General features: G+C 48.3%; 1 protein-coding gene across 3 annotated transcripts in view; it reads left to right on the forward strand.

Moving 5' to 3' along the window:
- Nucleotides 1–13,293, forward strand: part of Rreb1 (ras responsive element binding protein 1) — a 131,870-nt gene extending 118,577 nt beyond the window's left edge. For 2 of the 3 annotated variants that reach the window (XM_036188633.1, XM_036188632.1), the window contains exons 11-13: nt 1,901–2,062; nt 7,881–8,684; nt 9,981–13,293. In XM_036188633.1, the coding sequence (XP_036044526.1) occupies nt 1,901–2,062; nt 7,881–8,684; nt 9,981–10,459 (1,445 nt within the window). In that variant the 3' untranslated portion in view covers nt 10,460–13,293. The remainder of the gene's footprint in view (nt 1–1,900; nt 2,063–7,880; nt 8,685–9,980) is intronic. The other variant, XM_036188634.1, reaches the window with a different exon arrangement.
- Nucleotides 13,294–21,079: the final 7,786 nt, after the last annotated feature.

Raw genomic sequence — 21,079 nt, forward strand, 5'->3', positions numbered from 1 at the left:
CCTGTCAGGGGACTCACCAACCAGTTGGTGGATTTTCAACTGTTGTGCAGGGTCCCTTATCAGTACATTCTAACTTTGCACATGACAGAATTTTGATGTGGCCTTTCCAAGGTCTCTGAGTATGCTTGGATTGATGTAAACCTTTATGTCTATCCTTTTGTGTGCCTTTCTACCCCACAAAGTAGACATTGCTGGGGTAGGGGTCTTCATCTGTTTGTTTGGCTGGGTTTGGGGGTGGATGTTGCTGCTGCAGCATTTTTCATTTCATTTCATTTCATTTCATTTCATTTCTTTCTTTTATTTATTTATTTATTTATTTATTTATTTATTTATTTATTTGGGATGCTGTAGTTCAAGCCCAGAGTCTCATAAGTGCCAGGCAAAAGCTGTGCCCTTGAGCTCCATCCCTGGCCCATCTGTACTGTCAGCCAGCTCCTAAGGAGGTCTGTGAGCTCTGTGCTCCCAGGAGGGAATAAATGTCCCTTGTCTTCAGTTATCCCTCCAAACAATCCTGGTTGCATTGTCACAGGCATTCTGGGCTTCTTTTCCCTGGAAAACAAGAAGCCCATCTGGCTCTTCCTAGCAACAAGCCTTGGGGGCCTCTGCAGTGCCCGTCTTGAACCCTGCACTAGTCCAAGCTTTGTCCATATTTAAAGTCTTAATCTAAAAGGAAGGTCCCTAGTTTGTGTTTCCAGGGAGCTGCGCCACGTGACTCTGTCAGTTATTAAAGATTGCCTACAGGTTCAAGACTCCAGGATTGCAGAACTAGGCAGCATCCCCATGATTTTAGTCCATGACACCTTGTCCCAAGGGAGTCAGAAACTGGGACCTGGAATCTGGCAGCTGGAGCAGGGGTGAGGGGTGGAAGCGAACCAGTGACACCGAGCAGTCCACCTTTGCCTTCTCTCTCTAAAGCTCATGATGCTGCTCTCTTCCTCTCTTGCTCCCTTCCCTCCTCAACTTCTCCTGTCCTGCTTTATCTTGCATACCCTCCTCCTGAGCCTGTGCCCTTCCCTCCACATCAGTCCACACAAACCCAGTCACAGAGGAGCTTCCTGTGTGTTTTGAAACACAGTTTGCCATGCAAATGGAATCAGATAAATGGGGGAGGGGTAAGCAGGCCAAAGCCTAAACCTCTGGGAGGGAAGAAGGGCCTCTCCTCCCAACATGTCAGCCTGTTCATTCATAGCACTGTAGAGCGTGTAACCCCATGTAGACTTCACCGTGTGCTGGTCACTTCCTGTCACACAAAGCTAGAGAAAGAAAACCTGGGGACTGTGGAGTGAATCCTCCTGTCACTTGTTAGTAGGGCACTAGGTAAGGTCACTGCAGAATTTCCTCTGTGGGAGCCACAACTACCTTGTCAAGAAGCAGGAGAGCTGCCACACTGGATGGAGGACTCTCTGACTTCTCTCTCAGACTTCTGAACATGGGTCCTGAAGGTTACCAGGGGTTCATGGTCTCCCTAGGGAGGTTTGAGCCTGCTTCCCTGTCCCAGCTCACCCCTCACCTTCAGTACCTCCTGCCAGGCTGGAAGGGAGTGACTGACTCTTCTCTGTTATGTAGGTATTGCGCGCCATGCCTTAAAAACCTTGTGGTGGTGGTGGAAACGTTTTTTTTACTGTCTTACTTGGAACACATGTATCTTGATTTCATTGTTAACTTTCTTTTAGCCACTTGAAGACAACTTCCATTACATGAAGGCTGAGGGAGGGAAAATGGGTGGGCTAGTTGTCGTTTCTCTGTCTTTGTTTGAAGTGTGTTTCTCTTATTTTCTTAAAATGAAGGGGTGGCGGGGCGAACAAGTGCCAGCAATCCAAGGAGACTAGATCAAAAGCAACTTTTCTTTTTCATTGCAGTAGAAAGCCAGATAAATACATATTTTTTTTTCCTGCTTCAGGTCAGAAACCCTTCCCTTGTCAAAAATGCGACGCCTTCTTTTCTACCAAATCTAACTGTGAACGCCACCAGTTGCGCAAACACGGAGTTACCACCTGCTCCCTAAGAAGAAACGGGCTTATTCCCCCCAAAGAGGGTGATGTTGGATCCCATGATAGCACAGGTAGAGCCTCCAGGTGATGGAGGGAGAACCAGAGAGAGGAGGGCACTCCCCAGAGCTCGGTTAAAGCTGTGTGAGCTGGAGCCAAGCGCTGCGCAGCCTCAGCTTAGGGGCCTTGTTCAAATCCTGCCTACACTTCCTGACACCAAGGCCTCTGGAGTTGGGGAGACAGTGTCAGTGCCTAGGGGACTTTGGAGCTGCTGAGGGGGAGATCCAGCACCTTCCTTCCAGAAATCACCGTTGTTCTGATCCTGGAAGGTGGGATGTGCCACACGTTGTATACTTTCAGCTCCTGGTGTAAATCCTGAAGGAAATGCAAAGCTCTGAAGTTTGGGGGGACCCAGCTTCTGCAGCCTCCTTGAGGCACTGGCCCAGTGGACTCAGTACTGCAGGAACTGTGGCCCCCCAAGCTTTTAGATTGGGGTATGGATGTCGGGGTGGGACAAAGTAGGTTTGTGTTTCTTTTCAATAACTCTTTCCCAGTATAATCCTGTCCTTGTGTGAAAAAGCACTCTGCATGCCTTTCTTTAATCACAACTCTGCTTGACCTGGATCCGGGGATTGTTCTCCTATGCTGATGTGTGCTTTCTCCCTCTGGCCCTACAGAGTCATTAACACTGCCCCGTTCCTTTTATGCCAACTCCACCCTCAGCTTCCGTATCTACTCATGTCCTCCATCCAATACACTCCATCATCCGACTGCTGGAGCATGCTCCCCCCCCACCCCCAAAACACCACCGTAGAAAAACCAGGCTGCTTTAGGCCACCTCAGCCAGCCAGATAGGAGTGAGGGTACTGCAGATGCCTGCCCAGCTCTGTGGGTGTTGAAAGCTGGCATTTGCCCACTGCTTGAAGCTAAGCCACGGATGTGCTTATGTAGGGTTGCAGTTGTGTGTTGTGGCTTCTCTTCCTCAGACTTGGGTGGGATAGAGTGCTGTGTAGTTTAGGAGGTACCCCAACCCTGGGAGTCAGTGTGTACCGAGTGACAGTCATCAATCCCAACCCCTGACTCCCTTGTCCTTAGCTCAGTGATGACACATCCCAGTGGACTGGATTTCAGGGAGAGCTGACCCCAGGGGACCAGACCAGCTCTACCCTTCCCACACCTTCCCTCAGCCTGTGAAAGCAATGGAATGCCTTTGGCTTGCCGGTCCTTCTGCCCGGGTCAGACCCTCTAAGGACAAAAATGGTCCAGCTGGTTTGCCGGCCCCTCTCCCCACCCCGACTTCCATTTCCACATAAGTCTCCAAGATCTCTGAGTAAAGAAAGGTGTCCTGCCAGGGTTGACTCCCTGTGAGCCCAGCCCGAGCTGCTTCTCAGGCTCCAGGAAGCCCGAGGCACTGCTGCAGCTGTCTTTGCCGCAGACTATCCTGTTAATGTTTAACCATCATTGCCAGGGCACCTATTAGACTGGAACGCTTTCTTACAGCCTGCTCTACAGAACAGTCCTTGATTCTTCCCAAACCAGTGCAAGAGGGAAGTCAGGCAGCTGTCACAAGGCTTGCTTTGGGGTGGGAGTCTCCGTGACCGCATCCTACTCACACTGGAGGATGCTCACAGGAACTCTCCTGCTGATGGCGGAGCTCAGTCACAATTTATGGTCTGAGCTTAGCTTTGGCACCAAGTGTTAGCCTGTGGGTGTATTTACTTTTTAAGTTTACAATTACAGGTTTTCTTTTTCCAAGGCCCTGCCCCAGAAGTGATATAGATTTTCTTAAAGGGACAAAGCCTCTGAGAAAGGAAGTCACTGAAAGTTGTAAAATTATCAAAGGGATAAGTGTCTGGTTTAATTCTAGACACAGCTCACAGTGAGAAAGAGTACAGATTTAGGAGGGAGAGAAACCAGAACAGGAGACATGGGAGTTGAGGGATTTGAGAAGTGTATAAACCGGGTGGCTTTGATCCTAGCTGAGGGGATGGAGGAAAAGGCTTCTTTTAAAAGTTCTTTTCTGTTTCGACCTTGGAGACAGGATAGCCCAGGCTGGCCTCGAACTCAAGGATAGCCTTGAACTCTGGTTCTGTTGCTTCTACCTCTGAAGTTTCCCCAGAGTATACCACCACACCCAGCTTGTGTAGTGCTTAAAGGAAAGCCAGGCTTTGCAAATCCGTCAGATTGGGTAGGCGAGTACTCTCCCACCTGAACCACATCCTCAATCCCGGAGCAGACTTTGTTATAAGGAGTCAGGAAATGACCAGGAAGTTCCTGAAGTTTTCAAGGTTTGGTTTATGTACATAGATTGAATTCTTTTAAATCCCTAAACATGTTTTGTGATGTCAATATGACTTCTCCAGCCACATGAGATCTTTGATGAAAATGTACCCTGGGTTTCCCCCATACTCAGTGCTAAATTTACTATGATGAGGGACAGTTTTCCCTTAAAGGGCTGTATTAAATACTCTGCTTTAAATGGAAACCCTTCCCTGTGTTAGGCAGATGTGGCCTACTCTGCTCTTAAGGAATCTTCTTGGTTCTTAGTAATGCGTGAATATCCATCACGTTTGTAGGTACCTGAACAGGACCCTTTACAATATAAACTTGAGTATTTTTTTTAAGTTTATAAATTTATTTTTTTCCACACTACAGAACAGGGATGAAACCTCAAATCTCCAGTGTGTTATGAGAATTACCTCTGCCCAGTGTAAACTTGAGTATTTTTAAACTATTCCTTAATGGAAGGTACTTTTTCCAACCCAGAAGTCCTGTTGTCCACATGCACTGGTACCCAAACGTGCTCCCCACGCTTGAGCACATCTGGCAAAATGCAGGCAAAACTTTCCATCAGGTCGTGTGGGTCAGTTGTGTCTGTCACACTAGCTGAGTGACATTTCATTTCTAAGCAAGAGATCCTTAAGTGTCAAGGGCACTAAGAGGGACTGATGGGGACAGAGAAGCACTGCCCATAAAAAGTGATGAGCTCAGCTGCCTACATTTGGAAGTGGGGTTTTGAGAAGAAGCCATAATAGTATGTGTCCTTTCAAGTAGTCTACTCCCTCACCATATGTGAGGAGGTTAAGTCTATTGTTCCCAAGAATCATACAAAACCAGGTCACAGGCTACCCTGCTAAAACACTCCCCCTAGTGGAAGTTTGGAGTGCAACTAAACCATTTTTGTTCAAAAAAGTGAGCCTTATTGGACATAGAACTTGTCCATCCTCAGAACTGGATCATAATTCAGTGTTTGTACCTGGATTTGGTTTCAGAATTCATTTTTTTCCTGGTTTTTCGAGACAGGGTTTCTTCATGTAGTTTTGGTGCTTGGTGTGTAGACCAGGCTGGCCTTGAACTCACAGAGATCTGCCTGGCTCTGCCTCCGAGGGCTGGGAGTAAAGGCGTGCGCCACTGCCACCTGGCTTCATTTTTATTTTTATGAATGGGTTTTGGGGTTTTGTTTATTTGGTTTTTGGTGGGTTGTTTTTTTTTTTTTTCCCCGTTCAAGACAGGGTTTCTCTCTGTATTCCTGTCTAGAACTCACTCTTGTAGACCAGGCTGGCCTCACTGAGATCTGCCTGCCTCTGCCTCCTGAGTGCTTGTATTAAAGGTATGTGCTACCACCACCCAGCTTATTTGTATAAGTTTATCATCTTAAATTCATTTTCCCCAATTCAAACAACCATGTGCTGGGTGAATCCAAGCTACTCTGGGCCTAAGAAGGTAGAAGCAGAAATTCAAGACCAACCTAGGACACATAACAAACTCTTGTTTCTAAAAAAGAAAGAATGTTTTGCTGAAAAACCAATAATAGGAACAGCCTAGGTGTACTAGGGAAAAAAAAAAAAAAAAAAGGAGAACATTACCTTATTTTTAAACTGGCCTAAGGATGTGGCTCATTCTGAATAGTGTTTGCCACACAAACATGAGGACCCAAGTTCAATCCCTAGTACCTATCAAGAAAATGGATTGGCTGGTGCCTGAAATCCCTAGACTGTGGTAGCAAAAGACAAGATGAAGGAGGACCCCTGCAGCTTGCTGGCCAGCCAGTCCGGCCAATCAGCAATCAGGTTAGTAAGAGAGCCTGTCTCTAAGAAATAAGAGAGAGAGTAATGGAGGAAGCGAGACAGCAGACACTGACCTGGTTTCCAGACACATGTGCGTGAAAACACGTGCATGCACGCACAGGATTACTCACAAACAGTCTAAGCATTCTGTGCTTCCGTTGTAGGGTTGAAACCAAACATAGATGTTCTCTAATTCCAGAAAAATTAACTTAGATGTTTCCTTTAAAGTATAGCCCAACATTAGTGTACATGTCTCAGGATTGCTGTTTCTCATCACAAAGTATCTTCATACCATGACTAGTTTAATTCTGAAGTCTCCTGAGATACCCAAACAGTAGCCTCTACCAAGTAGTACAGTAAGAACCAAACTAATGAATTGATGCAGGTTGGCGTGTCCTCACTTGGCTGTAGGAGAGCCCAAAGCCCCAGGCAGGTGTGAAGTATAAATACCATCTCAGAGGCAGCTCCTCCCCCAAGCCCTGCCTTGATGGCACATGATGGGGCGTGTGACACCGAGAAGGTATGGTAGGCATGTGGTGGCCTTCTGGCATATCCCACTACAGCAAGTCTCATATTAGGTGCATGAACCTTGGCTGCTCAAGCACTGATTCGATGTGCCTATCAGAGGGTACATCTTCTTTATGTGCTCCAAAACAGTGAGTGTCCTCCTTGGGGTTCAGAGGAAGCACTGAAAATCCATAGTAAATTGGACATTAAGTGCACAGCTAGACAGAATGGAATTCTCAGCCAGATCCCATTTTGCTGTTAGAACCATTAAGTCCTTGTTCAACCCTAGTAAAGAAAAACTAATGTTTCAATCTCAGTCTCTCTCTCTCTCTCTCTCTCTCTCTCTCTCTCTCTCTCTCTCTCCCTCCCCCCCCTCTCTCCCCCCCTCCCTCCTCCCTCCCTCCCCCCCTCCCTCTCTCAGTCTGTTTCACATCCTAGGCTGGCCTTGAGTTCACTGTGGAGCCCAGCCTGGCCTCAAGCTCTTACCTACCTGCTTTTAGTCTCCGAAGGGCTGATACTGCAGACGTGCACCAAAGCGCCTGGCTTTGGTGTCATTAATGGTGGTCGTGGTGCCCTCCTTTACAGTCCTTAGAAGCTGATGGACTTCCCACGTCCAATTTTGCTGTGGGAGGGAGACAAGTGGGAACAAGAAATCACTGTCTGTAGACTCACCTTCTAGGTCCCTGTCATGATGCTCACCCACAGTCTCACGCCCCTCTCAGCCACCTGCCATCCCTACCCACGTGCTCTTGACCAGGTTTGTGTAGAAGGTCCTCTGCATGCATTGTTTACAGGTGCAGGAGCATCTTCTCTGGCCTCTACCTGGGGAGGTGCCCGTGGACCGTATACACAGAATCCACATGTGGGGTCATTTTCTGTGAACCTCCTTGAGGACCACGTTCGGAAGATGGGGGTTGTTCTTGTGTATGTTGCATGTTTGTAAAAGCTCTTTGCACTGGAAAGATAACCTTTACAACTTGGCTCCCTCAACCTCCCTAGTGCTGCAAGTCTCTGGAATGCACGCCCTCTCTTGTCTGCACTGCCTTGAGTCACTCACACCTTCTTGGGGGTGGGGACAACTGAGTGAATGTGGGTGTGACTTGGAGGTCAGGAGTTTTGAGGCACAAGAACCCATGTGCTTAACTGGGAGTGTGAAGACTGGTTTGGCCCTGCTTGCCACTCCAGGTTCAAAGTCCTCACTAGGTTTAGTGTCCAGGCTGCCAGGGTGGGTCCAGCCACATCCCAGGAGAGCCCTTGAAAAGGACATTCTCAGTGTCCCCTCATCTGAACCCCTTCCCTGCTCTGCTTGTTTACACAGATAGCCAATCAGACACAGACCCATTGACCACCCCAGGTGAGGTGCTGGATCTCACATCACGGGAGAAAGAGCAGCCGCCAGCAGGGGGAGCTGTGGAGCTCAGCCCAGCCACCCAGGACCTGGCTGTTACAGAGGCCAAAGCAGAGGCAGCCCCTCCTGAGAAGGAAGAAGAAAAGTGGACAGAGGGGAACCCGGATCCAGAGGAAGAACATGGCATGGAAGAGGGCACTGGGGATGCAGATGCTCCAGAGGAAGACACAGCCAGCAACCAGAGCCTGGATCTGGACTTTGCCAGCAAGCTGATGGACTTCAAGCTGGCAGAGAGTGAGGCGGGCACCGTGGACAGCCAAGGCACAGCCCAGCAGGACCAGAAGCATACCTGTGATACCTGTGGAAAGAACTTCAAGTTCCTGGGCACCCTGAGCCGCCACAGGAGGGCACACAGTTGCCAGCAGCCCAAGGAGGAGATGGAGGCGCCTTTGACGGAGACCGAGGGCGCTGGCAGAGCAGCCGAGGGCCCCTCACCTTCCCCCGAGTCTGAGGAGAAGCCTGCCGAATCCCCAGCAATAGATCCAACCCCAGCAACCAGGGAGGCCTCAGTGGAGAAGCAGAGTGAAGAGACAGAGGGTCCCTCCGATGGGGAGGGCACGGCCGAGAAGAGGGGTGATGGCGACAAGAGACCAAAGATGGACTCCCCCAAAAGCATGGCCAGCAAGGCAGACAAGAGGAAGAAGGTCTGCAGTGTGTGCAACAAGCGCTTCTGGTCCCTGCAGGACCTCACTCGGCACATGAGGTCACACACAGGTATGAGAGGCCAACCCCGGCCTTCCAGAAGAGGCAAAGAGAGCTTGCTTTGGTCATCCAGAGTCTAGCTGGAAGTCAGTGCCAGAGGCCATTGAGAAAACTGGCTGGGTTGCAGGGTCGTCCTTTGAGCTGGGCAAACTGGGGCTCTTACAGAGGTGTCTCCTTGGCCCTGGGAGTGGCACAGACCTTCCACAGGACAAGGAGTGGCCCTCTGTGGTGCCGCAGTAGAAAGCACTGCTTGCCTCAGCTGCTCAGCTCCAGCCTTGTCCTATAGGTAGGGATGGCTGCCCTGTCCACAGGCTTCTAGAACAAGAACAAGGCATATGTCCCATCCAATGTAGTCCTAAGCCAGATCCAGACACGGGTATATATGCCTTGGAAGTTGGGTGCTGGCCTAGTCTGTGTTGTGAAGATCCCGTGAGTCCTCCATTAATAGGTGGGTGGGACTGTTCTTTTCTTGGCCTTGTAGCAGCCAGCCTGATGGAACTATGCCACTCGCTTCTACTAGCTGCCACATGGGCACATCCTTGTCCCTTGTGGAGCTTAGCCTGCCACCTGTAGGACTGACTGGAGCTGCAATGTCCAAAGACGGTCCTGATATTTTGCCAGAGATGGGGCGGGTAGAGGGAGGGAGGGAGAAGAGAAGAGAGAGGAGAGGAGAGTCCTGGGTAGAACCATGAAGTCAAAAGATAGAAACATCCTTCCTCCACCATCCCTCCAAAGAGAGCACCCTTGTCCACATCTCACACCCCATGCCCGCACCACAAGCGGCCTTGGCACAGTCAGCTGGGCCCTACATGATACATTGTTCTGGCCAGAGATGTTCTCAGCTGTGGCAACTTGATTTGTAAGCTATGGGAAAAGCCCAACTACACCTTGTGTCTTGAGTGAGAGGCTGTTGCTGGCCTTGCAGAGCCTGGGTGAGGACCATTCCGTCCTTCTGCAGGACTCTTTGCTTCTGGGAGAAGACTTAGGTTGAGAGGAACAGGAGGAAGAATGTGACCAAATAAGAGGGCTGGAGAGACGGCTCAGAGGTTAAGAACACCAACTGTTCTTCCAGAGGTCCTGAGTTCAATTCCCAGCAACCACATTGTGGCTCACAACCATCTGTAATGAGCTCTGGCACCCTCTTCTGTGTACATAATAAATAAATAAATCTTAAAAGGTGGGGGGGGAGCTTTTCCTGGGCAGCAAGGTTTATTTACTTCTGGATGCTGTATTCATGTAGAGCAGGGAGCTGGGAACCAGTGGTCTTTATGCTAATGGACATCTCATTTCCCTCCTCTTGTTGCTTAGGAGAAAGGCCATACAAGTGTCAGACTTGTGAGCGAACCTTCACCTTGAAACACAGCCTCGTTCGACACCAGCGGATCCACCAGAAAGCCAGACACAGCAGGCACCATGGGAAAGACAGTGACAAGGATGAACGGGCTGAGGAGGACAGTGAGGACGAGTCCACCCACAGTGCTAACAACCCTGTCTCAGAGAATGAGGCCGACTCGGCTCCGAGTACCAGCAACCATGTGGCCATCACCAGGAGCCGGAAAGAGAACTTGGCCAGTTCGGGGAAGGACTGTAACCAGGAGGAGAAGGCTGCAGCAGAACAGGCAGCTGAGCCTGGCCACAGCACCCCCAAGGAGCAGGTGTCTCCGGGTGAGACAGACCCCGAGAGCCCGGCAGCCCTCGTGCAAGACTTGCTGGAGCTGTGTGCCAAGAGGCCTGCTCCGATCCTGGCAGCCCCCGACAGTGCCTCGCAGCTCCTGGGGATGGAGTGACAGCTTGTTCCGTCCCCATCAGCACACAGACAAAGCTAGCAGAACCTCCCCAATAGAGATTTCACAAGATTCCTCAGTGTCCTTCAGCTGTCTGGAGAGAGAGGAACGAGGGCGAGAGAGACAGGCAGTGCGGCCAACCAGCTCTTGTGCCATAGCCTTACTCAGTGCGCATGCTCCCGGCCCCAGTACCGGTGGCCTCCAGTGCCTTAACTACTTATGGGTCCTCCCATGTCATTGTGGGTGTGACCCTCCCCGCTCAGTGGCGTTTTAACAAAAAAAATATTTTAATGAATTGTTGGGAGTATCTCTTCATTTAAGCATTAACATTACCTTTTGTATTGGTGTGTTTGAGCTTGTTTTTGTGAACCTGTGATAGTACTATTTGTTCTGTGAGCTGGAAACAGAAGAAGAAAGCCTAACCCTTGGATCCCCGTAGCCAATAACTGGAAGAAAATGATGTGAATTTCATGTATATGACCGGAGGGAAGAGGGTGGGAGGCTGATTTCTAAGCTAGACCTTTTTCTCTGGGTCACCTGGTGGAGGAGCCATGGATGTGGTCGATGCAGAGTTCCAGTGTGGTGTGAGCCAAAGCCAGGAAAGATTCTAGCTTCAACCTCACATGTCTCCACTTTCTCCATGTTAGAAATGGTTACTGTTCAAATTCTTAATTTACAGAGAAGAATGACCTATGGAGGACATACCTGGATGTCACATACTGATTTTCCCTTCTCCTATTCGATATATGTTATTAATATTATTATTGTTATTATTATTATTATTATTAGTTCATCAGTTTGCTGGGCTCTGCATTCAGCAGAAACAAATGGGCAATATTTGTCCTGGGAGACCTGCACTGCTGTCTGGTCCCCACACAACATGTGCCTGAAGCTTTTGCTGGCACATCAGTGATGGCTCCTCTACTGTACTCAGACAAGCCTTTCTTCCGTGACTGTAGAAGCCAGCGGGGCCACAAGTGGTAGGTCCTCCAAGCATGGCCAAGGAGTGGCTCAAGAGAGGACAAGGATGCACGTGTCCAGGCCACACCTGGGGCACCTCAGTCAGCATGCCAGGCATCCCAGTCTGCCTGCTGAGCCCGGGTCCCAGCCTTCCCCCAGCTGTGCTACTGTCCTTTGAAAAGCAAAGAGATACTACTGCTGGTAATGACCTGAACTGCATGTGCAAGGTTTAGATGAGAGGGCTGTCTTCCTGCACCTTCCTGCAGTGTGGGGTTCGCTGCTTGGAGAGAGCAGTGCTTTTCACTTCCTAACTGCCCAATTCCCCAGTGCACAAAGGCAAGGTTCCTTTTATTCCTGAGTGTTCTATACAGGCAGTAGATGTCCCTCATTAGCAAGAAAAAACAAAAAACAAACAAAAAAAACGCTCCTACTGTAGCTGACCTCTGTTCAGCACCCTGCCTTTTAGCAGAGACCGAGGATGCCTGAGCCACACTGCTACTAGAGCCCTGTGCTTGTCCCTTGCCTGCGGAGCCTTGAGACTTCCCTAAGGGGAGGTCTTCCTCTGCTCCACTTCTTACCCTCACCCAGTGGCTCCATGTGCTCCTCTGCCTCTGAGACATGCGTACCCTTTTGTCCACCAGTTTCTAGTGGCTAAAATCCAACCACCCTGACTTCAATGGAAGATAGATATTCTAGAGATGATGAAAAGTGATATATTTGCATATGAAAAAAATGTTGAGGTATATATGATTTTTTTAAACTGTATTAGGGATGTATGAACCAGTTTAAAATTGAGATTTTATTTACTGTAGAGAGAAATCAGAACCAATGACCCCATGGTCTTCTAAGTTAAAGCTAGCTCCTGCATCCCTCAGTTGCTTTTTATTATTATTACAATTGTTATTTTCATTGTTGTTGTTTGGGGTTTCTTGTGTTGTGTTTTTCTTTGCGACTCCCCACACTAAACTCATGATACTGTGGGGAGAAAGCCATGACTCAACTCTACGCTGCGGTGAGATGTACCAGGGAATGGTTCCCAGCAGCGGCCGTAGCCAGGGCTGCAGCTCACAATAATCACCATTGATTCAAAGCTTTATGTATGTAGTCTGAGCGATTCCTTCATAGTCACTAAGGTCTTGCCACATTTTATTAGTGAGATTGAGAGATGTATTACTTGTTTGTCCTGCCCACCTTCCTCCCCCATATTAAACTGTGAAATCTGTGATTTGTTGAAACGCTGGGTGAATCATAGCTTAGTTTGCATGTCCAGCTAATTTGTTTCTAGACATTTTGTTTGATTCTCTTTCTCCTCAGGGCTTTTACAAATATATATATATTATATATGTATATATATATATGGATTGTCTGAAAAAATTTTTGAGGTGCAAATTTTTCTTTTTTTTTTTGTTGTTGTTGTTTTGTTTTGTTTTCGTTTTTTTCTTTAATGGACATAATGCTGAGATTCAATCACTACATAAAATACCTGGCTGTGAAAGCAAGCAAAGAGGCCCCAGGGGGCTGTTTTCCTGGCAGCTCTGTGGTCGCCTCCGTGAGTCGGATGCCGATTTCAGATAGCTCATCCTACGTTCGTCTCTTTCTTCTCTCTTTCTTCAAGAAGTTGATCCTGATGATTTCAGCCCACGCATTAAACAGGAAACAATAATAACTGTAGAATTCATATTTTTCTAAAGGGAACTTAAAAACTGCTGCTACATGTCATATACAAAACTGGTTTATGCCACATGAACAGAATCACAAGTTTGGTCTTGGTACTTTGTTCCTCTTTGTACTCAGTTGTATAGAACTTCCAAATTCAGAATGAAAAGAAAGCTGTTCTGTATCAAACCATCTAAGCAATAAATGTCATATTTAAAAAATGGCACGCGGCCAGCCTGTGAGTTCCTCCAAACCTGCAGCCCATTCAGGGCTGTTCTTAGTTATTGGGCACCATGGGGCTGTCAAGGGTTAATTCCCAACCAGTGATGCCCTAAGAAGCCTGGCTGCCCAGGCAGCATCTTTAAAAGACAGTTGGGGCTGGGGAGATGGCGTAGTCAGTAAAGAGCCCAACACAAAAGAGTTGAGGACCTGAGTCCAGATCCCCAGAACCCATGTAAAAGCTGTGTGTGTGTGTGTGTGTGTGTGTGTGTGTGTGTGTGTGTGGCTTGTGTCTAACTCGGAGCAAGAGGGGTGTTAATACAAAGACAGATCCCTAGAGCTCCCTGGGCAGCTAATCCAGTCAGATTGGTGATCTTGGGTTCACTGAAATGTCCTGCTTCAAAAACTAAGGTGGGGGGCTGGCACAATGGTCCAGTGGGTAAAGGCACCCAAAACCTGACAGCCTGAGACTAATCCTTAGGACCCACCTGGTAGGTCAGAGGATTCTCAGACAAAAAACAAACTGGAGCAAAACACTTACACATAAAATGAATAAATTTTTCAAAAGTCAGCAAACCTTTCATTAATAAAAGGCTGTTGGGGGCTGGAGAGATGGCTCAGAGGTTAAGAGCACTGGCTGTTCTTCCAGAGGTCCTGAGTTCAATTCCCAGCAACTACGTGGTGGCTGTCAACCATCTATAGTGGTATCTGATGCCCTCTTCTGGCCTGCAGGTATATGTACATGGATGGGGAATGTCAGCAGCTGTGGTGAAATTTCATAGGCCAGATGGGGTCACCTGAGGGTCAGTGGAGACAGATTCCTGGAGCTAGGGTAGCCCACACAGCCATGTCTGTTTCCTATGTAGTTGTAACTACTAAGGAGAATGTGTGGCCTTTCTTCCCTAACTCATTTGTAAGGGACTGAGTTGACATGGTATAGAAGCAGTGTTTCTCAACCTGTGGGTCTCGACTCTTTAATGGGTCACCTAAGACCATTAGTAAACACTTACATTATGGTTTATAACAGTGACAAAAATATTCATAAAAGTATCAACGAAAATAATTTTTATTGTTGGGGCAGGGGGTCACCACAACATGAACTGTATTAAAGGGTGGCAGCATTAGGAAGGCTAAGAATTCTGGTAAGCTGAAACCTTGGTGCAGACTTTAGTGAGTCTAGCCGTGGGACAGGAGTCCCAGGGTTTGGAGACAGCTGGTCAAACCCATGTGTTTGTGAAGAGCCCTATACCCTCTCACTGGCCTCCAGGTGGTGGTGACGCACACCTTTAATCCCAGCACTCAGGAGGCAGAGACAGGCGGATCCCTGTGAGTTCGAGTCCAACCTAGTCTACAGAATGAATTCCAGGACAGTCAGGGCTGTTACACAGAGAAACCCTGTCTTGCGGGGGTTGGGGGGAAACCCTAGGAGAAACTGATTTGTGGGGAAACTGATTATAGGTTATGATATAAAATCATTGACAATCCTGTTTTAAGTTCTAGATCACAGCATGGCAGGAGGAACAGGGGTCACTAAGTAAGCCTTCTCAGGCTCCTCTGTTGGCTCCAAAAACCGCCTTTGATGAGATACCAGTAAGGATCCTAACATGTCCCACAGGGCTAGACAGATGGCTCAGCGGTTACAATGCTGGTGATGATCACAGACAAGCAACTTACCAGCACAGCCTCCAGCCTCTCCAGCTGGATGGAAGGGCGCTGCCGAACACCGAGTGATGTGTCGGGCACCTGGAAACATGGACTCGGTGCCCGGGTGGTTGGATTGCAGCTGGTATTCTGTTTGCTTTTGACTGCTATGACAAACACTAAGACCAAAGGCAACTTGGGGGGGGAGAGGGCTTTCAGCTTAGAACTCGTAGGTCACAGTCCATTATGAAGGGAAGTCAGGGCAGGAAGTGGAGACTGTGGAGGAATGCTCTTTGCTGCCTTGCTCCCCCTGGCCTGTTCAGTCTGCTTTCTTATACACCCAGGACCACCTGCCTAAGGATGTCACCACCCACAGCGTTCCCCCTGACTGGGAAACTAAGAAATCACACAGAAGAAACCTAACTTCTTTGCAACTTAAGTTCTAACAGGGAAAGTGCCAGTAAAGGACGTAGATGAGGGGGGATAAAGATGTGAGTTCAAGGGGAGAAGGAACCGGGATGGCCAGCTCTGAGGAAGTCACCCATGCAGAAGTCTGCAGAGGGTACAGAGGAAGGCCTTCAGGCCACAAGCCCTGCAGGAAGCCAGGGAGACAAGTAGAATGAACAAGGTGTGGAGCTTATAGTAGACTGGGGTAGGTGTTGACTCTGGGATGACAAGGACAGCCTGAGAAGAGGCAGGTTCTGTTTGTTATTAACACAGCTTCTCACCATGTATCCCTGGCTAGCCTGAAACTCTCTCTGTAGACCAGGCTGGCCTCAAACTCAGAGATCCGCCTGCCTCTGCCTCCCCAGTGCTAGGTTTAAAGGAATGTGCCACCACTGCCCAGCCGACCTTGCTATTCTGAAGTGCACAACGCAGAGGCATCAAGTCCAGCACATTGTTGTGTACCCATCACCACCATCCATCCTCCTAGAGCAAAGCCATGCCTGCACTCATGAACACTACCTCCCATTTCCCCCCTCTCCTATAAGCCCCTCCACTCTGCTTCCTCTCTCTATGAATATTGCTCCTTAGGTAACTCACACAAGTGAAAACTGTATTTCAAAAACACATTTACTGAGGGCTTGATTTGTGGGAGGTCAGGTGAGGGACATGCTTCTCAAAATTTGTGTCCAGGAAGCTGATGTGGATTAAACAGCACTGGGTACAGGGATGCTGAGCCTTGGGGCTTCCTGGTGAAGACATAGCCAGTTGTCTGGCCCTGCTGGTTAAGGTGGTGTGGGAGTTGATACTGAGGACCAGCTTGACAAGGTGTAGAACCTCTTAGGAGACAAACCTCTGGATGTCTGAGAGAGAGGATCTAGATTGAATTAAGTGAGCAAGAAAAACCACCCTAACTATGGGCAGCATCATTCCATGGGTGGGTTCCTGTCTGGATAAAAGGGAGAAAAGATGAACCTTTCACCTCTCTGCTTCCGGACCTGCTCACGGCCTCAGGCTTCCACCATGACTTTCCACCGTGATGGACTGCCCCTTAAAATGTGAACTAAGTAAACCCATCCTTAACTCACTTGTCAGAACAGCTAGAAATGTAACTTGTTGCGGAGTATTAGTTTAAGATGTGTTACATTGTTTATGCTGTGGAATATTTGTTTAATTATTCAAAGATGTGTTGCATTCTTTTATGTTGCATTTGTTTAACTCTGTGAAACTGTGTTACTTTGCCTGTCTAAAATACCTGATGGTCTAATAAAGAACTGAATGGCCAATAGTGAGGCAGGAGAAAGGACAGGTGGGGCTAACAGTCAGAGATAATAAATAGGAAGGGAAATCTAGAAAAGGGAAGGAGGAGAGAGAAAAGGAAGAGAGGATGACACCAGGGGCCAGCCACCAGCCACACAGCCAGTCACAGGGTAAGAGGTAAAGAAAGATATATAGAATAAAGAAAGGTAAAAACCCCAGAGGCAAAATGTAGTTAAAGAGAAACAGGATAATTCAAGTTAGAAAAACTGGCTAAAAACAAGCCAAGCTAAGGCCGGGCATTCGTAAGTAAGAATAAGTCTCTGTGTATTTATTTGGGAGCTGGGTGATGGGCCCCCAAAAAGTAAAAGAAAAAAAAAAAAAAAACTACAGCAACTAATATAGATGGGTGGAGAAATGGCCAAGAGCTGGGTCTACAGTGACAAGCTGAATGCATGTAGGTCCCAGCTCTGCCTCTGATGAGCGGCTGTGTGCCTTGGGCTCGTCTTCCTAAGGATATAACAGTAATATCTGCCCCCTGGGATTATTGTGTGGATTATTTAGTTACTATATATGAAGAGAATATTCTCAGCTCTCATTGACATCACTGTAGTCACCATGAAGGAAGCAGACAGGACTTCCAGGCCATACATTCATTCCACAGATATTGGAGGAGCTTATGAGAGACTCAGGCCCTGCCCTGCCACTCAAGGCTTCCTCTACCTTTCTCCTTGGTTTCTCTGTGCTCAGGATCCAGGCACCTTCCAATTCGAAGCACCGCCGTACCCAGAACTCTTCAGAAGCCTGGATGCTTGTCACATGTCCTCACTCCGGGAGGTGGGAGAGAAATGCCTTCTAACTTTGCTCCACACCGTCGGAGGCCATGCATCGGAGCCTCATCCACAGGAGAGCTGGCCTGTGTAGATCACCCAGGACAAGGCCAGCCCTAGCTGTCTGGTTCCCCAGGGTGTGACTGAGGACTGAGAGCACCCATGTTCCTCGTGTGCTAGTCAGAGTGAGTACGTCAGGCCTACCTAGACCTGCTGGATAATAGCCCTGTTTTAATAAAATGCCAGGGAGTTCATAAGTGTATTAAAATTAGGCTCAGGTCTAAAGCAGAAAGTTTGGTTCAGAAGAGAAACTGAGTAGCCAGGTACACAGAGTTCTCAATAGACTCCATCTGTGTTAGCCAGTTTTTCCATCACTATAACAAAATACTCAATTCTGTAAATTATAAATTTCTAAGTTATAAAACGTTAGAACCAACTTAGAAAAGAAGAAAGGGCTGAAGAGATGGCCAGCAGTTTGGGGGTGTTTGTTCCTCTTGCAGAAGATCTGGGTTAGATTCCCAGAACCCACAAGGGGCTTACAACTGTCTGTAACTCCACTTCCAGGGCATCTGATGCCTTCTTCTGAACTCTGTGGGCACCAGGCATGCACATGGTGCCCACAGACATACACGCAGGCAAAAGACTCATACGTGTAAAATAAAATAAATATATCTAAAACAAGACAAAACCTTTAAAAAAAAAAAAAAAAAAAGGAAAAGATTATCCAGGCATGATAGCGCAGGCCTGTAATCCCACCACCTGGGAGACTAAGGTAGGAGGCTCTGAAGTTCAAGGCCAGCCTGGGTTTGCTTCGCAGCAAGAAGTCAGCACAAACAAGAGTGGAGTCTGTTGGCGTTCACAGTTTCGGAGGTCTCTGGCCAGGGCCAGTTGACCCATTGCCAACTGTGGCTGAGGAAGCCTCTCACCTCACAGCCATCAGGAAGAGAAGAGAAGAAAGACTGGCCAGTGTCCCAGTAGCCTCCTCAAGGGTATGTCCCCAGCTCACTTCTCCCCACTGGCCCTGCTCCTTAGACAGCCTCTGTCTTCCAGTAGCGTCACATGCTAGGGACCAACTCTGTAACTCAGAAGCCTTGGGGAGAAACTCCAGGTTCAGATAATGGCATCATCCGAGGTGGAGAGTATAAAATCTGGCTGTGGATTGAGAGTGAGGCTCTGAGCCATGCTCCAGCCTCAGTTGCTGGCAGATCTAGCCATCACGTCATCACACAAGCCACCCTGGAGTCCTGGGCTTTATAGTAGTTGCTTTTCTGTTGAGGCAATAAAACACCATGACCAAGAGGCAGGAGACATGGTTCAGTGGTTAAGAGCTCTGACTGCTCTTCCAGAGGACCCAGGTTCAATTGCTAACACCCACATGGCATCTCACAACCGGCTATAATTCCAGTTCCAGGGGACCTGACACCCATGGCAAAACACCAATGCACATAATAAAAATAAACTTTTTTTAAAAGTCAAAACAGTAATATTTAGCCATGTAGTGGCAGCGGCGGCTCATGCCTTTAAGCCTAGCACTCGCGAGGCAGAGACAGGCAGATCTCTGTGAGTTCGAGGCTAGCCTAGTCTACAGAGTGAATTCCAGGACAGACTCCAAAGCTACAGAGAAACTCTGTCTCAAAAAAAAAAAAAAAAAAAAAAAAAAGCAAAAAACAACCCATAAAAACAAAAACAAAAAACAAAACCAAACCACCGTGACTGAAGCAGCTTATGGGGGGAGGAGGGATTTGATTTGGGCTGAAGGTTCAAGAGGGATAAGAGTCTATCCCGGTGGAGGGGCATAGCAGCATGCACCGGGCATGGCAGCCGCTGACGCAGCAGCTGAGTGCTCACATCCTGAACCACAACCTTGATGCAGAGGGTAAACTGCAAGAGAGGAGAGGTCTTCAGCTCGCAAAGCTGCCCCCAGTCACATACTTCCTCCAGCAAGGCCACACCTCCTAAACCTCTCCAAACTGCCAGAGTGTTCAAATGCCAGAGCCTATGGGAGACATTCTCATCCCAATCACTATAGCAGTCCTGACGCTTGCCAGCCCAGCAGCTGCCCGCCAGCCCCTCAGGGTACCAACACACAGGCGTCAAGCAACTGGGGCCCCGCCCTTGCCATGACCAACTTCCAAGGAGGCTGGAATGCAGGAAGAACGACAGGGTTTATTTTAAACCTATAATTGAGGGTTGCGTGTTAACAACAACAAACTGGCCTCTAAGCCCGGGCTGCCAAAGTTGGTGTCCTAAATAAGGAACAAGCTCCTTTCCCGTTTTACTTTTGGGGAAGAAAGCTCAAGTGGAGTGGAGGAGTGGCCTGCCTGGCTGTGGCTGTGTGGGAGATGTCCTGAGTCTTGCCTGCATCCTGCAGGAATTAACAACATGGTGGTGGCTAGGGCCCAAGCTCCCAGATGGGGAGGGGCGTGTAGACCTGCTCACAGCCCTGCCTCCCACAAGGACCCCACACAGTTCTCTCACATGAATATTAGATCTTACTCTGCATGAAAACATTAGGAGTTTCAGGGAAATGGGAAGGTGGTGGGGAATCAACGAGAACTGAATGCAGTCACATGTGATGGCGCACGGCTTTAATCCCAGCACTGGGAGGCAGAGGCAAGTGGATCTCTGTGAGTTCAGGACTAGCCTGGTCTACATAGGGAGTTCCAGAGCAGTCAGTGCTGTATAGAGAGACCCTATCTCAAAACACCCAAACCAACCAAACAGCAAACCTAAATGCAGTCGTCTACCTTCTCACCAGTTTGCATGCACTGCGTGGTGCTATTTTAGAGTGTGCTACTACTGCTACTAATTTATTACTATTAATTAAATGGCATCATGTTTGCATAGAACTTGGGCACATCTTTCCATAATTTCTTTTCTACATTTCTGTTTATATAATTTGTATTCACACATGTGTGAACATGACATGGTGTGCATGTGGAGGTCAGAGGTTAACTTGCAAGAGTCGGTTCTCTCTTTTCTTCATGCTGACCGTAGAAATCTTCTTGATAGCAGGTGCCGTTACCTGCTGAGAATACAAAGTGACTGTTATGAGGAGAGTTGTTTAGGACATTTGTTAGTAAACTGCACCAAAAATGTTAGCAAGCCAGTTGCAAAAGGTGAGTTTTGCAACTCTGTGGGTTTGGTGTCCTGACTACTTGGGGAGTCAGGCAACACCTTGAGCTGTGTAGCACAGCTGTGATGGCTGAAACTGCAAGGAGACAGTTCAGCCCTGAAGGGCTGGGTATCCCGGACACCTCAAGCTGCTCAGAACAGAGCTCTGCCCTGAAGATGTCCCTGACACCTAGAGCTGTTTAGCACAGCTCTAAAAGCTGGGACTGCAAAGAAACAGCCCAACCCTGGAAGGGCAATTTTTCTGACTTCTAAGGAGAGTCAGGCCTGGAACTGCTTCAGCAGGGAAGGGTATCCTGACTCTTTGGGAAAGTCAGGGTATACCTGGTGTGATGGAGGATGGTCTCCCCCACAGGAAACAGTAATCCTGCTCCTCTCCTGGAGAGCCACGATCTCCAATCTCCTGGCTCAGTGTTACCAGCTCTCTCTTGCTCAATCCACTATGGGGTGTTCCAGCAAGGTTCGTCTGTGCACCAGTGAATGA

Source organism: Onychomys torridus, chromosome 5 (assembly GCF_903995425.1).
Source record: "Onychomys torridus chromosome 5, mOncTor1.1, whole genome shotgun sequence".
NCBI classification, from domain to species: Eukaryota; Metazoa; Chordata; class Mammalia; order Rodentia; family Cricetidae; genus Onychomys; species Onychomys torridus.